The following is a 19,961-nucleotide window of genomic DNA, read 5'->3' as shown; positions in this document are numbered from 1 at the left end:
TCAGTGAAGCTGGCAAAACTAGAAATGAATGGTACAGCCACAGTACACTGTGTGCTTTAGGCTCCCAGACACCAATAACATAGACAAGGACAGGAGAGAGGATGGAAAACACTAGTCTTCCCAGTCCAAAATTCTGGGAGAAGATAGTCTTGAGTGCCTTTTCCAACCTTCAGCAACTCCTCAGAGTTAATAAACGTAGTTAATATTTAGCAATGGCAACCTTCAGCTCTACTGAAGGGCTAATCAACAAGTCTAGGTATTATGGGTGTCCCCCTCAAAAAAGTATGTTAGAATGTGACCTTATTTGGAGACAGCACCTTTACAGAAGTTACCAAGTTACAGTGAGTTCATTAGGATGAGTCCTACTCTGACTAGAGTCTTAATAGGAGAACATTTAGACACAGATATGCACACGGGGAGAATACCCGTAAACATGAAGGCAGGGATCAGGATGGTGCATCTGCAAGCCAAGGAATGCCAAAGACTGCCAGCAAACCATCAGAAGCCAGGAGAGAAGCAAGGAACAGCTTCTCCTCACAGCCTTCAGAGGGAGCCAGCCTGGCTGGCACCATGATCTCAGACTTCCAGCCTCCAGAGCTGTGCGATAATAAACTTCTGTTGTCTAAGCCACCCAGTTTGTGGTACTTCCTTATAGCAGCCCTATCAAACGAATACAGTGGCCATATGCCCATATATGTTCTTTTTTACAATTAGAGCTGATGAGTTCCTCCTGAGAGCTTTTATAGAATCCAGAGAGAGTAGTCTTCCTTCTCCATTCATACCTGGGATTCAAGTTGTCAGTCAACCCAGTTACCCCAAAATATTTTTCTTGACTGTGTCGTAATTCACTTTAAGACACATAATAAACCCTTTAAAAGCAAACTCTAATCTTTCTTCATCTGTTTTATCCCCTCAATAAATATTTTTCTTAAAAACATGTGACATGCAATACCAGCTAGCAAAATGGGAAAAGTAGAATGTTTTTATGTATTTTTAGTTTTTATTTTGTTCATTAGACCAGAATCAGCAAATTATAGACTGTGGACCAAATCCAGCCCATCAGCTGTTTTCATAAATAAAATGTTATTGGAACACAGCCACTCACATTCATTTGTCTATCATGTAGGACTGATTTCATGCTGCAAAGGCAGAGCTGAGAAGTTGTGGTACAATTGTATCACAACTGTGTTTAGCTCACAGCCTAAAATATTTACTGTTTGGCCCTTTAAGAAAAAGTTTGCTTGCTGGTTCCCACATTCGGCAATTACATGTCAGTAGGTGAGTCTGGAAGAATGAATCAGATAAAATGAGTTCACAGACTTCTCTGGTCTTAGTGATGAAATATTTGGACTAAAACTGACAGCTTCTGAGAAGAACAAAGAAAGTGCTTGGAGCTTATATAAGGGTATTAGCAGAATCCCATCTCACAGAATTAGATTTAGGCAGCTAATGGTTGCTGAGTATACACAGTGACACTCAACAAAGAGAACATTGGGCTTCCTCCACCCAATATCTAAAGTACAGCAGTCATTTTAAGAACATTGATAATATATTTATTTAATATATTTATGTATTTAATTATTTTAAATATTTTAAATCAAATATTAAAATATTAATAATAATTAAATATTTAATATTTTAAATATTTAATTCTTTTTCCGTTGCTCTGTAACAAATTACCACAAGATTAGTGGCTTAAAACAGCATAAAATTTATCTTACAGGAATGTGGGTCAAGTCAAACTAGGCGGGACACATCTGTAGTCCCCGCTACTTGGGAAGCTGAAGTGGGAGGATCATTTGAGCCAGGGGTTCAAGTCCAGCCTGAGCAGCATAGCAAGACCCTATCTCTGAAATATTTTTAATTAAGAAAATCTTTCATTAAAACAATTTAGGAAAAGTAAATATAACATTTTAAAGTGTATCCTTCCATATTTTTCTATATTTTATATATATATATAATATGCACATGTAGGAAATGGAGAGTTCGTTTTCTTAAAAATGAGGTTATAGATGCTCCTAAATTTACCATGGGTTTACATCCCAATAAACACATCACAAATTGAAAATATCACAAGGTTAAAATGCATTTAATACACCTAAGCTGTAGAACATCATAGCCTAGCCTAGCCTACCTTAAGTGTGCTCAGACCACTTACGTTGGCCTACAGTTGAGCAAAATCATCTAACACAAATCGTACTTTATGATAAAGTGTTGAATATCCCATGTAATGTATTGACTGCTGCACTGAAAGTGAGAAAGAATGGCTGTATGGATGGTCGAAGTACAGTTTCTACTGAATCCATATCACTTTCTCATCATTGTAAATTTGAAAAATCACAAGTTAAAGTATAGTAAGTCAGAGATTATATACTGCAAATAGTATTTTGTAATTTTCTTTTTTATTTAATGAAAGTAAAGTATACTTCATATATACATATTTATATATAACTATGCTTTATATCTACATTATATAGACATAATTAGGAAAACCTTTTCTATGTCCATAGATACTCAAACATATTATCATTTTAATAGCTGTCATTGTAGAAACAATTATAATTTGTTAACTCAGACTTACTGATAAGCATTTAGGTTACTTACAGTTTTTCATTAATATTGACAATAAATATCTTTTTGGGGTACTTTTGATTATTTCCTTAGGAAAATTTCTGAACTGAAGATTATGTACATTTTAAGGCTTTTGTATTTATTGCAACTTATTGGAAATTATTATGAAAAAAATTATCCTCCCTAATTTATAGCAGCAGCCAGTATCAGAGACCTCATGTGTTTTGGTTGTTTTCCCAGACAAACAGTAGAACGTGTCACGCTGCAGAACCAACTCCAACAATTTCTAGAAGCCCAGAAATCAGAGGGCAAGTCACTCCCTTCTTCACCCAGGTAATACCAGCACATTGTTGTTTAGCATTCTTAAGTATCCTAAATTGTTAAGCCTTCTTCTGAACTTCCGTTGATATATTTTAAGAGGATGACAACAGGAAACATTTTCTTCTTATAAAGGGGAATAAAAATGAGAAATCACGGTGAAAAAGGCACTGGACCTAGAGTCTGAAGACCTACTCTATTCTCTGATTCTGCTCTTTTTCATTTCACGACTGTAAACAAGTCACTTACTCTTTTGTGAGAATTGAATCTTTTAATTCTTCATCTGTGAAGTGGAAATAGGAGAGAGATATAGATGTAGATATAGATATAGATATAGATATAGATATAGATATAGTTTCATAAGTTTGTTGAAAATGGAATTAACTGAGAACGTTTATGCAAAATTGATACATGAACAGTAAAACAGACAAATTTAGTAGTCATGGTAGTTATAGCCAAAGGCATAAGGCACCTTATAGCTGATACTATGGAGTATTTGCACATTGTTTTGAAGAGACATTAAGTACTTATTTGTATTCTGTTCTTATTTACTTGTACATTATTAGTGGCAGTAAAGGGCATGTAGTGACTTGTGGCTGAATCATTTCAACCCAGTAGGAAATCATCTCATATGTCCTTCATCTTCTCTTTAGTTCACCATCCTCACCTGCCTCCAGAAAGTCCCATTGGAAATCCCCAGATGCAGATGATGATTCTGTAGCCAAAAGCAAGCCAGGAGTCCAAGAGGGGATTCAGGTTCTTGGAAGCCTGTCAGCCTCCAGCCGGGCTAGACCCAAAGCAAAAGACGAAGATTCTGATAAAATCCTACGCCAGTTATTGGGAAAGGAAATCTCAGAAAATGTCTGCACCCAGGAAAAACTGTCCTTGGAATTCCAGGATGGTCAGGCTTCTTCTAGAAATTCTAAAAAGATCCCACTGGAGAAGAGGGAACTGAAGTTAGCCAGGCTGAGACAGCTGATGCAGAGGTCACTGAGTGAGTCTGACACAGACTCCAACAACTCTGAGGATCCCAAGAATACCCCAGTGAGGAAGGCTGACCGACCAAGGCCACAGCCCATTGTAGAAAGCGTAGAGAGTATGGACAGCGCAGAAAGCCTGCACCTGATGATCAAGAAACACACCTTGGCATCAGGGGGACGCAGGTTTCCTTTCAGCATCAAGACCTCCAAATCCCTGGATGGCCATAGCCCATCGCCCACCTCAGAGAGCAGTGAACCAGACTTAGAATCCCAGTATCCAGGCTCAGGGAGTACTCCTCCAAACCAGCCCTCTGGTGACCCTCCACAGCCCAACCCTGACAGCACTGCTGCCCAGAAAGTTGCCACAAGTCCCAAGAGTGCCCTCAAGTCTCCATCTTCCAAGCGCAGGACGTCTCAGAACTTAAAACTGAGAGTTACCTTTGAGGAGCCTGTGGTGCAGATGGAGCAGCCTAGCCTTGAACTGAATGGAGAAAAAGACAAAGATAAGGGCAGGACTCTCCAGCGGACCTCCACGAGTAACGAATCAGGGGATCAACTGAAAAGGCCTTTTGGAGCCTTTCGATCTATTATGGAGACACTAAGTGGCAACCAAAACAATAATAATAACTACCAGGCAGCCAACCAGCTGAAAACCTCTACATTGCCCTTGACCTCACTTGGGAGAAAGACAACAGATGCCAAGGGAAACCCTGCCAGCTCCACTAACAAAGGAAAGAATAAGGCAGTAAGTGCTATTTGGAGACTATTCTTTTTTTCTTCCTTCAAGTGGATTATGTTGTTCCTAATACTACAGATTGTGGGCCCATGCTACCTTGAGGGAATCCCCAGAGAAAAAAATCCAAAGGGATGCATGGAAAGCCAAATTCATGTGTCTAATGAGACATGTCATGTTACATGCATACTCCTTGCTCTTCTTTTGGAAAATATTCTAAGAGAGAAATGTTAAAAAAGAAATCATAAGAGATTATATTCTGGTCGCTAAATTTCCCTAAATGGCATAATCTTTAGGTGTTAGGGATCATCCTAGACTTGGAGGCATTTCTGCAAGATGAAACCACCAGTCAGTGCAAGTTTAGTCCTGCATTGGCACTGATTCTGTCCCAAAGAAGAGTTTGTTCTCTTCATGTGATGGGATAGTTTATTCTCAGGCTCAATTAAAAAGTACATAAATAGATGCTCTATTTCTAAAGACTTAACTGTTCAACTTTGGGATGACCTTTGAAATGAATACACCACAGGGACCTCCACATAGGTATTTTACAACACAGACTCCTAAGTGTTGATTGGAGCCTATAGGAGCCTGAAGTGCTTGCCAGTCCACAGGAGATGGCAGAGTATGCCATGAACTACATTTTATAATTGCCTTCATTGGAAACCCATGCACTATAATCTGTGATTTATATCCAGTGGATAAGAGACATGAACATCTTTTTAGGCAATGTTTCCTGCAAGCTTTGCACTTGCCATGCCGTTAAAAAATGGTATAGCAGCCAAAATGCAAAATTCTCTGTGGAATGGAATGACCTAGATCATTCTCCACGTGATCCAAATAAACCACCCAGTGGAGCTGCAGAATCTTTGTGATTTATCATTAGCTATAAACGTTAGAATCCCATTACGATGAGGTTTAAGAACTGTCCATATTCTTTTTGCAGTACCCAAATCAAGTTTTAGTGAGTATTTCTCTAATTAATTGAACACCAAATTTTAAATTATAAATCAATTTCCTCTGTAAATTGTCCTTGTTATAGAAGACTACATCATGTATTTGTTTCAGCTAGAAAAGGCATACTTGTGCCCAAAACACCAGACCTTTTGGGTCAAATGTGTCAAAACTTAAGTCACTCAAATAAAACTTTACCAGGTAACTTACTGGGTTCTGCTACTCGGTAGTAAAAGAAGAATCATCTCAGTTGCCTATGCTCCTTAAAGTGCATACTAAGTCACTGTCCTCTAATCTGTCTTCCTGCATGCTTCATGTTTACTGGGGCTTGTGCATGTGCTGAGCTTGTTGCATGTTTTCAGATGATTTTTAATTGCACCTCTCTAGGAAATGTACAGCAGCTGCGTCAATCTTTCCTCTAACACCCTGATTGAAGAGCATCTGCGTAACTACGCACGGTACGTGGTGCTAGGACATGTGTTGTGTGGCCTTGACGTGCTTTGCTTTGAATTGCATGAGCTTTTAAATCATGGACTTGGAGCACCTTTCATCAGAGGATAACACCAAGGAAGAAGAAAACTACAACTATTCCCCCAAGTAGAAGCAGGCACTGATGTAATGGTAACTAGGTCTTAGGTCGCTAGTCCCCCTTGGAGGGCTTTATTCCAGTGTCAGCCAGAAGAATCTTCTCAGTTCACAAACTTTTGCTGTATTTCCTAGTTGACTTTGGCTTTCAATCTTTGTTTTAATGGAGTCAAGTATTAAGAAAGTATTGAAATTAAATTTCCTGTCATGGTGGAGTGAGTCAGCCTCCAATCAGAATCGGAACTTTGAAACAGAGCTTGAATTTTATTCCAGTGCTGATTATAAACCAAAAGCTCCTTTCATCACCATTTTGCTGATCTTAGGAGAAGCAAGGCCTTGTCATTCTGAAATTTCTCTACATTAGCATTATGAACACGATTTCAGTCTATAAGCCAGGTTTATGAGTGCCCACTAATAAACACAAGGGCCTTTCTCAAATAAGACATTTACAATTCAAAATTGCATGGACTACATAACACAGAAAGGAGAGAATTGAGTCCCCAGTGGCTGGGCCACCTCCTTGGGCAAAGTCCTCCTGCAGCATAGCTGTCATCTCCCTGTGGGATGAAACCAGTATGCCTTAATTGGTTTATTTCAGAAGAGTTACATCCGTACACCCATTTTAAAAGACTATCACTTTTTATTTTGAGACAGAGTCTCGCTCTGTCACCCAGGCTGGAGTGCGGTGGCGCTATCTTCGCCCACTGCAACCTCCGCCTCCCGGGTTCACGCCATTCTCCTGCCTCAGCCTCCCGAGTAGCTGGGATCACAGGCCTGTGCCACCACATCTGGCTAATTTTTGTAATTTTAGCAGAATGGTTTTTGCCATGTTGCTCAGGCTGGTCTCAAACTCCTGACCTCAAATGATCCACCAGCCTCAGCCTTCCAAAGTGCTGGGATTACAGGTATGAGCCACCACACCCAGTCATAAAAGGCTATCACTTTTAAAATATTTAAACAAATTGAAAAATTATGGTATGCCATTCAGCACTCTTCCAAAATCCTCCAAAGCATGTATGTGGGTAAGTGGATGGGTGGGTGTTGTTGTGTGTGTATTTGTGTGCTGTGGGTATGAATTTTAGTTGAGAATACTAAGTTGTAAGAAAGTCACTCTGCTTTTTTCTTCCTCTAAATCAAATTTAATCTGCTCTACATCTTTATTCAGGCTAGAGGGAAATTAAATATCAGCCATTTTAGGGGATGCCCCTAGGGAGCTCATTAATTCAGTATGTTAAAGGAAGAACCTTGGAGCTTCAATATTTACTGGTCACCAGTGGTCTGCTTGGGTCAGGCTCACATGTTGCCAGAGTCCAGGTGTCTGAACTGCTTCCAGCCTCACTGAGGCAGGGAATCTTGGCCAGTGCTGAGAGCCCAATACCTGGGGTGGGAAAGGAATAGAAAAAAAAAAAAAATACTCATTTCCCTCCTAGACCTTAGTATTAGCCCACTTCTATTTCATTTCTCCTAACCTGGGTTCCTCACCCCTATGCCCTTCTCTGTCCCCATCTTGGGAAGAATGTGTTTTCTGGTGCCTGGAAAATTCTGCTTTTGTCCTTAAACAGAAGTTACCAGCAACCCCCTGAGGCAAGAAAGCACAAAGAGTTGGCAAACTCCTTGGGAAGGGGAAGAATACCTCTTATTTCTTCCAGGCTCCCACAGCCACAGGGAGCAAGACAATTAGTATCACAGTAGATTCTCCTGCCAGAAACATTTCATTCTGTCTTTTTACAAGCAACAGAACAAAGCTGAGACATCTGCTATAATAGGATTACAAAAGTCAGAGCACAAAATGAGGTTATGGGGCTACTCAGTTATCTGACGCTAGGTTAACACTTTCCCTTTCCAAGCTTAGGGAAAAGTCCTTCTAAAGGCTCAGTTTAGAACCTATTAGATTCATTGGCTTTACTTATTCACAGAATTTAATTTCAACAATAAATACTTAGAAACCCCAAAATAAAAATATTCAATGTATTTAAATAAGCATCTTGACCCCTTCCCCTCATTACCCTGTAAATTAACCTATACTTTATCATGGTTGTCATTTGCCATGTGTTTCCATAGAAAGTGGAAACCTTGGCTGGGCGTGGTAGCGTGTTGAGTGCCTGTAATCCCAGCACTTTGGGAGGCCGAGGTGGGTGGATCACGAGGTCAGGAGATCGAGACCATCCTGGCTAACAAGGTGAAACCCCGTCTTTACTAAAAATACAAAAAGTAGCCAGTCATGGTGGCGGGCACCTGTAGTCCCAGCTACTCGGGAAGCTGAGGCAGGAGAATGACGTGAACCTGGGAGGCGGAGCTTGCAGTGAGCAGAGATCCGGCCACTGCACTCCAGCCTGGGCGACAGAGCAAGACACCGTCTCAAAAAAAAAAAAAAAAAAGTGGAAACCTTAGTTCTTTCATGCTAGAAAGGAGATGTTTCACTCACTCATAATCACACACAGACAGAGAGAACTAGGCCGGTTCACTCCTGAGATAAAGCAAAAATGGATCTCTCTGGCTGAAATAAAGATTCCTCTGATAAATTAAGACTGGAGTGGGAATGTGGGCCTGAAAAATACCTAGGCTTGCCTAATTTTGTCTATGGGACCCTACTGCAAGAAGGAAAGGAACTAAAGTGTTCGTGTCTCCGCAATGACTCCATATCTTGGCCCTAAAATTTGCTTGACCACCAAATGGTTCCTCTCAGGTAGCAGGAATGCCCAGGGTGATACGACTTTGGAAACCAGTGGCAGTCACTGGGTTGGAGTTGGGGCCAAATGTCATTGCCTCTACATAGCCCTATCAGCATATCCTGGGGAAAAGAGTGAGGCGATGGATCCCGGTTCCAGGAATACATTGGAATTCCATTTTAGTTAAAAGAAATTGTTATTTTTTTCTGATAATGGAAAAACAGGGACTATAAATATAGCATTTTAAAGAATGTCTGCTCTGTGAGGACTCTTTTTGCTATTTATTTTTCTAAATTGGTCACAGCCTGATAGCAAAGAATCTAAATTTCTTTTCAATGCCCTTTAAAATTAGATTCAACTCTATTCCTTTGAGCAGCTTTCCCAGTGTGATTCAACTGCAGAGGATAACTTGGTTTATAACAAGCAGATTTATCTTTACTTTATCTTACAAAGGACAAGTTGTTTTTAAGTTATTACAACTCCAAGGAAATGTTTGCAATTACTTGTCTTAAAATGCCAGTGGAACATTCATTTTCCAGAGTTTAAGTCGATCTGAGATCTTTAGGGCACTAAGTGAGCATTGATTCCAGTTACTGATAGGCAAAGGGCATAACCCCTGGCCACCACCAGTAACACCCACTTTGACCACAGTGGCACAGTTGCCTGAGGGGTTAACATCAGGAAACCCCTGATCCTAGCACCAGCGTTAGCATAGACTCCTTAAAAATCATAAAGCAATAAACACCATTAGTGTGGGTTTTACTGACAAGGTATTAGCCACACTGGGAATTTTATATTGGGAGCCAAGAGCTGGTATCAAATATTTTGCATAGATCTTAAGGTTGTTCAGCAGCCACTTCAAAGAGACTGGTCTGTTTCGCCAGCAGTGAGATGACATCTGCTATGGTAATAGTCATCTGCTGTGCCCATTGGGATAACATTCTCCCACCCCTAACACACACAAACACACATTTCTGTCCTTAGTGCCAGGACATCATACTAAACAGAAAAAGGGACAAAGATGTGGAAGACATTGGGAAGTAAAGGTGAGGCCCTGGCTGAAACCTGCTCCCAACCAGAGCATATCCTTAGCCCCACTAAAAAGCATTTCCAGAATCATGATGGGAAAATGCAGCCAGTGCAAAAAGACCCTGGTGCTGCTGAACAAATGGGTCCTTGCCATCATTCCTCTATATATTATCAAATAACCATATTTTAATCTTGTTTTCATTTTTTGACCTTAAAATGTTAACATGATTTTTAACTCATATGCTTGATTCTTGAAAGGATAATGATAAACCTACTCAATCATGTAGGTGTGTTACCACAATATCTAATATATATTGAGTGCATCCTTTCAGAGACAGACAAATCTTACCAATGCAACAGTTCAGAAAAGTTTGTTAAAGTGCTGTTAATGAAAAAGTATTTAGTAAAGTAGTTGGTGCTTAACACTATAGACATTTGAGTTTTTGCTCAGAAACTGTAGTTTCATGGATTTTTTGGTTTTGGCTTTGTTTTGTGTTGTTTGTGAGACAGGGTTTTACTCTGTCACCCAGGCTGGAGTGCAGTGGTGTGATCTTGGCTCACTGCAACCTCTGCCACCCAGGCTCAAGCGATTTTCCTGCCTCAGCTTCCCAAGTAGCTAGGATTACAGACGTATGCCACTACCACCCAGCTACTTTTTGTATTTTTAGTAGAGACAGGGTTTCACCCTGTTGGCCAGGCTGGTCTTGAACTTCTGGTCTCAGATGATCCACCTGCCTCAGCCTCCCAAGGTGTTGGGATTACAGGCATGAGCCACCACACCCAGCCTGTAGTTTCAAGTTCTAAGCCCTGAATGGAAGTATAGTTTTCTGTTTGCCTTTCTAACCTACTAGCACCAGGCTCCATGCCCAGTTAGCAAAAGTTGAAAGACAACAACCAGGTACCTAAAGTTGGGTGATTGCCTCTGCTCCAGAAACCCCTAGAGCAGCACTGACCCTCCCAGCTCCCATGCATCCCCAGGTACTCTGTGCTCTCCCGCAATGTACCCCCAGGTGCTCCGTGCTTCCTCCCCACCAATGCTTCCCCAAGTGTTCTGTCTCTGTCCCCATACCCAACCTTGCCAACCCTTTCTCTGTCTCTCACTCTCTCTCTCTTTCCTGCCTCCTCATGCTTCCTTAGGTGTTCTGTGTTCTGTGTCCTGCCCACACCCACCTCAGCCTCGCCTATAGTTTCAAAGTATTTTCAGAATGAAAACCCTCATTATACACTATGACTTGGAGAAGAAGAGGCTCTAAACTTGACCTATTTCATCACATGAATTAAGTGACGGTTCCTTCTTTCAAATGTGCCAGGGTTTTGGGTTTCCATTGGCCATTGCACAGTAGAATTTCAGGAAATTGTTGCCAATAAGGCAGAGTCTTGTGTCTAAAGAAAAAATGTCAATGTTATGAGAAGCCAGAATGATCATATCTTCCCAGTGTCTAAGCACAATTTAGCAAAGTCTTTATAGAGGCTGGCAGAGTTCCCAAGATGGATGCACAAATGGGGTGTCTTTTCATAAGCTCCTTACACTGGGAAAAGGAGAAAGCAGATTGCACCACAAGAAGACAGTGAAACAGTTTAGTTAGTGTCAAAGTATGATAAGTTGAGACATAAAAAAGGCAGGGAAGACCCTCGTACTCTCTTAAATCACTGCCTCAGGGAGGCAAGAAATGAATGTGTGGAACTTGTGAACACCCATGAACCAACAGGAGGAAGATAACAGGAAGAGAACTGCCTTGGATACCAAAATCTTCCCACCACACCACTTGCTTTCAACAAGCCACTCCTGATTTAAGGATAGTCAGAAAACCTAAGGACAGCTCACTTCTCCACCCCCACCCTCCTTTCCTTATTCCCCAAAGATCCGGTTTTGAATTGTGTGACCTCAAAGCAGATACATGTTCTATTAATGTCATAGTTGCACCACATGTCTGCCGCCACTAGGGGCATCTTTGTGCATTAAAAGAACAGAGCCTGTCTATATCTCTTAAGGCTGGAGTTTCAAAGAAGCAATAGGTTGGTTGAGTTTAAAAACACCAAATAGAGACTTTACACAGCCACTTTCCAGTGACTTCACCAAGTATCCCTCCCCCAGCCAGTCACTGGTGCTCTTCGTTGCTACGCTGAGGACAGCGTGGATGGACAATCTTCCTAATGCCATATCCCTGGATGGCCAGGCCACTCTTTGCAACGATTTTCAGCTGTAAGTCACACATTTTGCTCTGCCAGGATGAGGCATGATTCCTTCACTCAGGGAGATCCTAATCAAGAGAGAATTAAAATAGGATTCAAGTAAAACATGGCAAACTCTGAAAGGCCTAAGATCTTCATGAAAATAGTGACCCCCAATAGCACCTTTGCACTCCACATGTACTCCCAGTGTCTTGCTTGGTGCCTGGTGCATGATAGAGACTTCATAGATATTTAGAGAGAGGCGGAGCTAGAGAGAGGAAAAGAGGAAAAAGAAAGAAAAATATAAATAAAAAAAGGACTGAGCCTGTCTTCCCACAGCGGGGGAAAATGGTGTGTTCTTTATCAATATTGGCCTTCTGGTCACAAGTCCACCTACCCACAGTGAGTTTCCATTTGGGCACTTCAAATACAGGTTTTCATACTTTGAACCAGAATCCCATTTCTTAGTAGATGAGACTTATAGATGTGCTCTCAGTCAAAACTCTGAGGGAGATCACAGAAAATAGCAAGGTTTCCCTGCTTTGGTTATCAGCGGAAATGTCGTGCCTGCCGTGGACCATTCTACATGGATGCTGTAAGTTGCTGTCTGGTCACCATGAACTGGGGAAATATGCAATCCATGCCTAGATGAGTCAGCAAGTTAGAACACTTGAAAAACTGTTATTTAAATTTAAGCTTTTTTTCTTTCCAATTTTGGTCACTCAGAATGTGATTTCATATCCAAAAATGAAATAGAGGAGCGCAAATTATCTGAATAATTCATGCCAGAATTACCCAAACACTTTTGTTCTTTGAATACTGCTAGTTTCGGACTAGGTAATTGAAGGGTTCAGGGAGGATTGAATTATCCTGGTATTTTTCAGATAAATGCCTCAAGTTAATATTTTATTTGGTATAGACTTAGCTCTAATCATACGGGGTTTTGTCCTGCAGAAAGAGTGCTCATTTTAGTGTTTTTGACCACAGCACCTCTTATATTAAAGCAGAAATGCCCATCAAAGTCTAAACTATATTATCCTTAGTCTATGACCGAAACCTTCTTTTAAATTTTTTATTTTAAATTTATTGTTAAAGTGATATAGATACTTATAAGAGTAGTATTAGCATTATAATAAAGACTGGATGTGCCCTGTGCCAAACCCACCCCCTTCCCTAGCCTCACTCTTTTGAATCGACCACTCGCTTTTCCTTCAGGTGTTTTCTCTAGTATTCTCTATTTGGAAGTAACAAGCTCATACATATTTTCAGTTTCAAATAGTATCCCTGTTATCTATTGGCATTCTACTATAGAAAATCAAAATGATAGCACTTATAAACACTTATAAAGCGTGTACAGTATCCCAGAGAATATTTCAGGTGCTTTACACATATTTACTATTTTAATCTTCTCGATGACACTATGTGACAGATACTTTTTTTTTTTTAAGAAACAGGGTCTTGCTCAGTCTGCAGTACAGTGCTGCAGTACAGTGGTGTGATCTTGGCTCACAGCATCCTCTAACTTCTGGGCTCAAGAGATCCTCCCACTTGAGCCTCCTGAGCAGCTAGAACTACAAGCATGTGCCACCCCACCCAGCCAAGGAGATACTATTATTATACTAATTTTGCATATTGGAAACTGAGACATAGAATGATTACATATCTTGCCCAAGGTTACATAGTAATGATGGCAATAGATTGTGGAGCCAGGATTTGAACTCAGTCAGTCTGGCTCCTAAATCCGTGTTTTTAACAATGAACCAAATGTGTCTAGCTCCATTTTAGCATCCAATAATCCAACACTGCACCTGCTCTCTCTTTCTCTGTCTCTCTCTTTGCCTGTCTTTTCTCTCTGTCACACACACAACTACATACATGGACACATTCCTACTTCCTCTTCCTCCCACCCCCGTGAATATCGTTGTATCATTCTAAAGAGCTAAATCAGTATTCAGTGTTAATTATCATTATGGTTATTTAAATATTAATCACAAGGATTCATTGTGTTGTCCTGTGTTATATTTTCTTTCTCATACAATTTTATGTTTCCCATGGAAATAATTTTTGTTTCTTAATTTACAATGCGTTTCTAAACACTCTGCTGAAAACCAAAGCATCTTTTAGCACCCTCAGACAGTTCAGGTGTTTGTCAGTTTCTCTCTGTTCATGGAGATCCCCTCCTCCTGCCCCCATCTTCACTGCTGCCTCCTGGCACTGCCACACAGCTGGCATCCCGGAGTCTGTCATGCACATCATCCTGGGAATTCCTTTTGCTTCTGTCCTGTTTAGACTCTGTTTCCTGAACCTGTCTTTTCTTTTTTGTTGATTCTCATGCTTCAGTCGTATATCTTCCCACCCAAGGAAGGTAAATAGGTGCTAAGTTTTTTGAGACCTTGACAGTCTGAAAATACCTTCAATTTACCGGATTGAGTGTTTGACTCAGTATAGGATTCTAGGTGGGAAATTATTTTCTTTCAGAATCTTGAACACATCATTTCATTTTCTTTTGCTTCTAATGTGTCTGTTGAGAAGCCCCATTCTTCTCTGCTGATGGCTTGGAAGATTTTATGATTTCTTCTTTATCTCCAAAATTTTGATTTTTTGATGCTTTGCCATGATGTGGGTCTGTTTTCATTCCTGGACTGTGGGCACTCAGCAAGCTTTTTCAATCTCAGTACTTCAATTCTGGGAAATGTTTTGTACAATTTCTCTGAAAATTTTCTCTTCTCCAATTTCTCTGTTCCCTCTTTTGAAAAATCATCTTATTCTAACGTTAGACATACTGGACTGATCCTCAGATTTTCTAATGATTCTTCTCTATTTATCCATACTTTGACTTTTTTTAGTTTGAATCTTTAATATATTTACTGAATTTTGCCTTTCATTTTTGCTATTGAATTTTTTATTTCTGCTATAATAATATTAATTTCCAATATCACTTTACTGGTTTTCTCTTTTTTCCTTCCTTATAGCTTTTTTCTTTTTTTTTCCTTTTATTTTCTTTTTGAGACAGAGTCTTGCTCTGTCACCCAGGCTGGAGTGCAGTGGTGTGGTCTTGGCTCACTGCAACCTCTGCCTCCTGGGTTCAAGTGATTCTCATGCCTCAGCCTCCATAACTGGGACTACAGCCACCACACCTGGCTAATTTGTGTATTTTTGGTAGAGACGGAGTGTCACCATGTTGGCCAAGCTGATCTCAAACTACTGACCTCAACTGTTCCACCTGCCTTGGCCACCCAAAGTGTTGGGATTACAGGTGTGAGCCACCACACCTGGCTTTTGTAGAGTTTTATGAGCAAATCTTATTTAAATGTTTGCAGTCAAATACAAATGGATATCTTTATCTTCCTTTTTACAATAAAGGCATCATACTCTACACACAGTTTTGTTTCTTGCTTTTTTTCACCTTACATGTTGGAGGACTTTATGTGTTAGTGTATAGAGAGCTTCTTCATTCTTTAACATAGTTGCTGTCATCTTCAGAAGTACACGGTGCTTCTAATTCCTGCATCTGGCAGCAGTGCAGATCAGTTAGTTGGATTCCCTGACTGTAAGCTTGGGTTTTTGCTTTTTTTGCTCTGCTAAACCAATTCTAAATCTTCATCCACCTTTCTGTTTCTGAAATACTATTGACATTTTGTCTGTTGTATCCTCTCCTCCCATTTCCCTTATTCATCTAAGTTTGTGCCTTTTTAATTTCTTTTATTTCAGTGTTATTTTGCAGGATATGGAGGACAAATGTGTATATTCAATCCATCATGTTTAACTGGAATCTCTATCACATCTTTTAGCCAATTAGATTTTTCTTTCACCTTCTTCCCTTTCCCTTTCTTGCCCATGGACAGCTCTCTAAAGTTCTAGTTAGAGGAAAAATAAAAATGAGAATTATAACTTTCAGATGATGATGATGATCAACTACATTCCAGCACACTGAAAACAGGCTTCATGGTCTTTGTGAGTAAGCACAATTTTGAGACTCTGGAGCCACGCCTGGGGTTCTCCTGCATCCAAATGTGGTCTCATAATAGCTAGTATCATCACCAGAAAGTGTTCTTGTCTGATGTAGCAACAAGAAGTAATTTAGTAATATGTGGCCTTTTCCACCCTCAGAAGATAGCTCCTCTCTGAAGATTTTACACCCAGAATGGGACTAACACCTCATGAAAATGATTGCACCTACCTAGGGGAAAATTTATTTGAAAAGTAAAGCTGTTCCGTGGCTCGAGTTTGTACTCTTTTTCCACAGACTTACTAGGTATCCAGTATTGAGGGAAAAGGAGCATATTGTTCTTTACTTTTTCTTTTTTCCATGGATTTATCTACTTATGATCTTTCAACATGCTATGACTCAGTAATAACACCCCAAAGAAAAAGCATTCTTCTTTAAACTTTTAAGGCTCAAGCTTATTGGAGAATAAAAGTGTCACCAGTGAATCTATCTAAAGAAAATAAAAATATTTTCTTTATACACAACCAACAGTACTATACTTCCTATCTTGTTTAGCTCTGATAAAATTCCCTTGACTGTAAAATGCCTGTATTTCTATCAGTATGGTTGAGAAATTATTTCCATAGCTGAGTTAAAAAGTGTTTAGTAAGTGTGTGTTATTACATGACTATTGCTTTCATTGTTTAAAGAGTGGTTTATATGTAAAGAGAATAATTTGCGTATTGGAATGAAGTGTTCTTCAGTGTGGTTTGTATGAGGATAATTTCCATTTTTTGGTGAGCTGTTTAGTGGTGGTGTCTTGTAACTTGACCATAGTTTTATCTAATTTTGGCCTGTGGTTTCTCTTCTGCTTAGGCATAATGACATCAATAGAAAAATGAAGAAATCCTACAGCATAAAGCACATTGCTGAGCCAGAGTCAAAAGAACTCTTCCTGTAAATCACTTTTTAAATTTTCTCTCACTGATGCCCTTTGGACACTATTGAAAATTTCTGGACTATCCTCTACGGAAAGAGAACCATGAAAACAATGCCTCACCAGCAGAAGAACAGAATATCAGGATGCCTTAAATTTCTAGTAGTAGACTGTAAAAGATTCATTTTGGGGTGATATCTGTATATATAACTTGTGTTTTTTTTAAAAAAAAAAAAAAAGATGCTGTTTAAAAGCTTGATTGGGAAAATGTACGTTTTTTAAGAGTAGATTGATTCACCCTACCCACAGGACGTTGACCAAACCACTGATGTCATTTTATATTTCATCAATTGCATGAGTATTTGCTAATGTTGATTGAACCTCCCTTTCCCCATAATGTGGGCAGATTTGGCTCAGCTCCTTCATGAGATCAGGTCGGTGATATTGTTTTATGTCAAGAGTGTTCTTTCCGTCATTTCTACTTTTGTATAAAGGAAATAAAACAATGTTAACAGCCACCTGTAAGCTTGGGGCACCTACTTTCTAACAAATCTGTGATGTTCTGATTTCTAAGGGGCTTTGCAAGTATTTTGATTGCTGGTATTTGATTTCAGGAACAAACTGCTCAGTTTAGCAGTTTTCCCATAGGAGTCAAATAAAACATTCTATATTTCATTAAGTACTAAAAGGTCAGACAGGTATATAAAGTAAGTCAGTTCCTTCTGCCTTCTCAAATCTCAGTGTTGACATGGGAAAATATTAAGGAGAACTAAGGATTTAGCCCCTTCTTGGGTCACTTTTTTCTGCCTCTGACACATTATGAGACCTGTCTAATCCCTTTAGGAGACAGTGTGGAGCCCAAGTTCATAACAGCCCCATTGTTGATGCAGCTCTCTCCCACCATGTAAGCGGTAAGTTCCAGAAGGCTTCCTCCTATCATGTAAAAATATATTTCTGTTGAAACTTCAAGAGTTTTATTTTCAAAGTATTGGCATGGCCTATAAGAGGCCTGTCAAATTTTAGTTTAAAAGTAGAATGTATTCTTACCAGTAGGAGGGAACACTGTATGCTATTATAGTTACTAGCAATGTCACCGCAGCCAAATCAGTCAAATGTGAACCATTCCTGTATCCTGGTGCAGAGAGCAGATAAACTCACTGAATTAAGAGATAATCTTGCATATGTAGGTCATCTGACAAACTTGGGCAATTAGGTAGAAAAGGAGCTAATAATATCTGAGTGCCTTTTATGTACCAGACAGTATTATGTGGTGATATTACTACTTTCATTTTATAGGTTAGAAAACAAAAGTTTGAAATGTCTTAAGACCTGGTTCCCAGGTAACAGGTAACACTAGTAGTAAATCGCATAACTAGGCTTTGGTACATATTTGCCTATTATCCCCACTACACTAATGATCCTACACTGTGCTGTCTCCCTAGTGCACTAACTGCTGGACTCGCACACAGGAAGCATGAGTTCTGGTGTCAGCTCTTCTTCTAACAGCTCTTTGATCTCAGACAAGGGACATTGCCCTGCCCAAGAAATCTGGAAAGGGCAAGACGGGCCTACATGCACATCGAGGAGAAGTTTCCTTTCAAACTTACAGAGCAACACGTCTATGAATTTCATTCCATGTGCTGTGTCCTTGTCTGGGTCCTGTGAGTTGCTACTGTTAGAGCCTGGTGCTATGTGTGAACCTTCATTTATCACATGGTCTTTTCCTCAAACGGGATGCCCTCACTCTGATTTATGCCCCTTGGCCTTATCCACCCACTTTGATTTTTTCCTCATATTTCACTACTTTGTCCTATTGCTTGAGATTCTAATAGAGAATTTATGGCAAGCACATGTGAAATGTAGACTCCTGTGTTTTCTTTCTGCTTAGTGCAGAAGAGGTGATGGTGAGGTCACACAGCCAACTTTGGGATTTGGCCAAAATGAAGCCTCAAAGGAAGAGGACCCGGTAAGTGCTCTCTGTCTCCCAGACGTTCCAGTTTTGTTCTTAAACTGTGTTTTTAAATGTGAAATATGAAGGGGGCTAGGCAGAGATTTCATAAGCCACAAAGAGTTCCTGATTAAACATAGCAAAGAAAATTTCAAGAGTTTGAAAGAAAGAGATGTTACTTTGACTTAGAAAACACTGGCAATTCACTTGTTCAGTGACACTAGCATTTTAGCTTCTGCAGTCTGAGTACAGAAGAGTAAAGAATATATAAGGTAAAATAGGGAAGTTGAGCAGATCCAGATCAGCCCAAGAAATCTGGGCTGATAATGCTTTCTGTTTAATGATGTTGCTAGGATACTAAAAATAATGGCCCTTAAATTATACAAGTAACTATCTTTACTAAGTTCCTTATGAAATTGATACATTATGGTTGCTTGAAATTAGTACAAATGATGTTTTCCTTACCACAAACTTAGTTTTGTCCACCATTTTTTAAATGAAAACACAGAAAACTCATTTATTTTTTTCTAGAAATTGAGACGCATTAACATGTTAAAGAAAGCAAGAGTGTGTTTCCTTTTAGTGAGCAGAGCTTTGAGGCCCCTGTCCCAACTGCCGCCCATGGGCTAGTAAAATGAGTAAAGCTCTATCTGCATGCCTAATTACATGCAGCAGAGTAGGAAACTCAGCTCCATTGTAAAAAACAATCACATCTGTCAGTATCTTTTAAAGACTGGCTTCTTTTATGTCACTAAAGGGATTTATAGTGCCAAAGTTCAACACAGCAAATTAGGAATGTTTCTTAGAAAAGATAACAAGATACCAAACTGTCACCACTTTCAATGGATTGAATTCCCACTATTTATTCTTGTAAAACAATATCAAGACTTCAAACCAAATAAGAAAGTTCTAGATGTGCATCACAGAGTTGGAAGTGGGGATGAGGCTTTCAAAAGATACCATCAAGTGAGACTTTGAGCATTAATTATTTTTCTCAAAATGAATAATTATAAGCAAAATTATGGTACAGGCTAGAGGAAATAATTATAAATATTTAAATAACTCCCTAAAAGACTCCTTGATACAAACTAGATTAAATGATTTTTCTTCAGCAGCCACCTGTATCCTTAATGTTGAATT

General features: G+C 39.6%; 1 protein-coding gene across 2 annotated transcripts in view; it reads left to right on the top strand.

Annotated features, from left to right (window-relative positions):
• SNCAIP (synuclein alpha interacting protein) overlaps positions 1-17,555 on the top strand; it is a 75,592-nt gene extending 58,037 nt beyond the window's left edge. The window contains exons 10-13 of one of the 2 annotated variants that reach the window (XM_031935497.1): positions 2,812-2,904; positions 3,543-4,614; positions 5,941-6,011; positions 16,813-17,555. In XM_031935497.1, the coding sequence (XP_031791357.1) occupies positions 2,812-2,904; positions 3,543-4,614; positions 5,941-6,011; positions 16,813-16,897 (1,321 nt within the window). In that variant the 3' untranslated portion in view covers positions 16,898-17,555. The remainder of the gene's footprint in view (positions 1-2,811; positions 2,905-3,542; positions 4,615-5,940; positions 6,012-16,812) is intronic. The other variant, XM_023197240.1, reaches the window with a different exon arrangement.
• Positions 17,556-19,961: the final 2,406 nt, after the last annotated feature.

The sequence above is a fragment of the Piliocolobus tephrosceles genome, chromosome 4 (genome assembly GCF_002776525.5).
Source record: "Piliocolobus tephrosceles isolate RC106 chromosome 4, ASM277652v3, whole genome shotgun sequence".
Taxonomy (NCBI): Eukaryota; Metazoa; Chordata; class Mammalia; order Primates; family Cercopithecidae; genus Piliocolobus; species Piliocolobus tephrosceles.
This window is presented reverse-complemented; position numbering and strand designations above follow the sequence as displayed.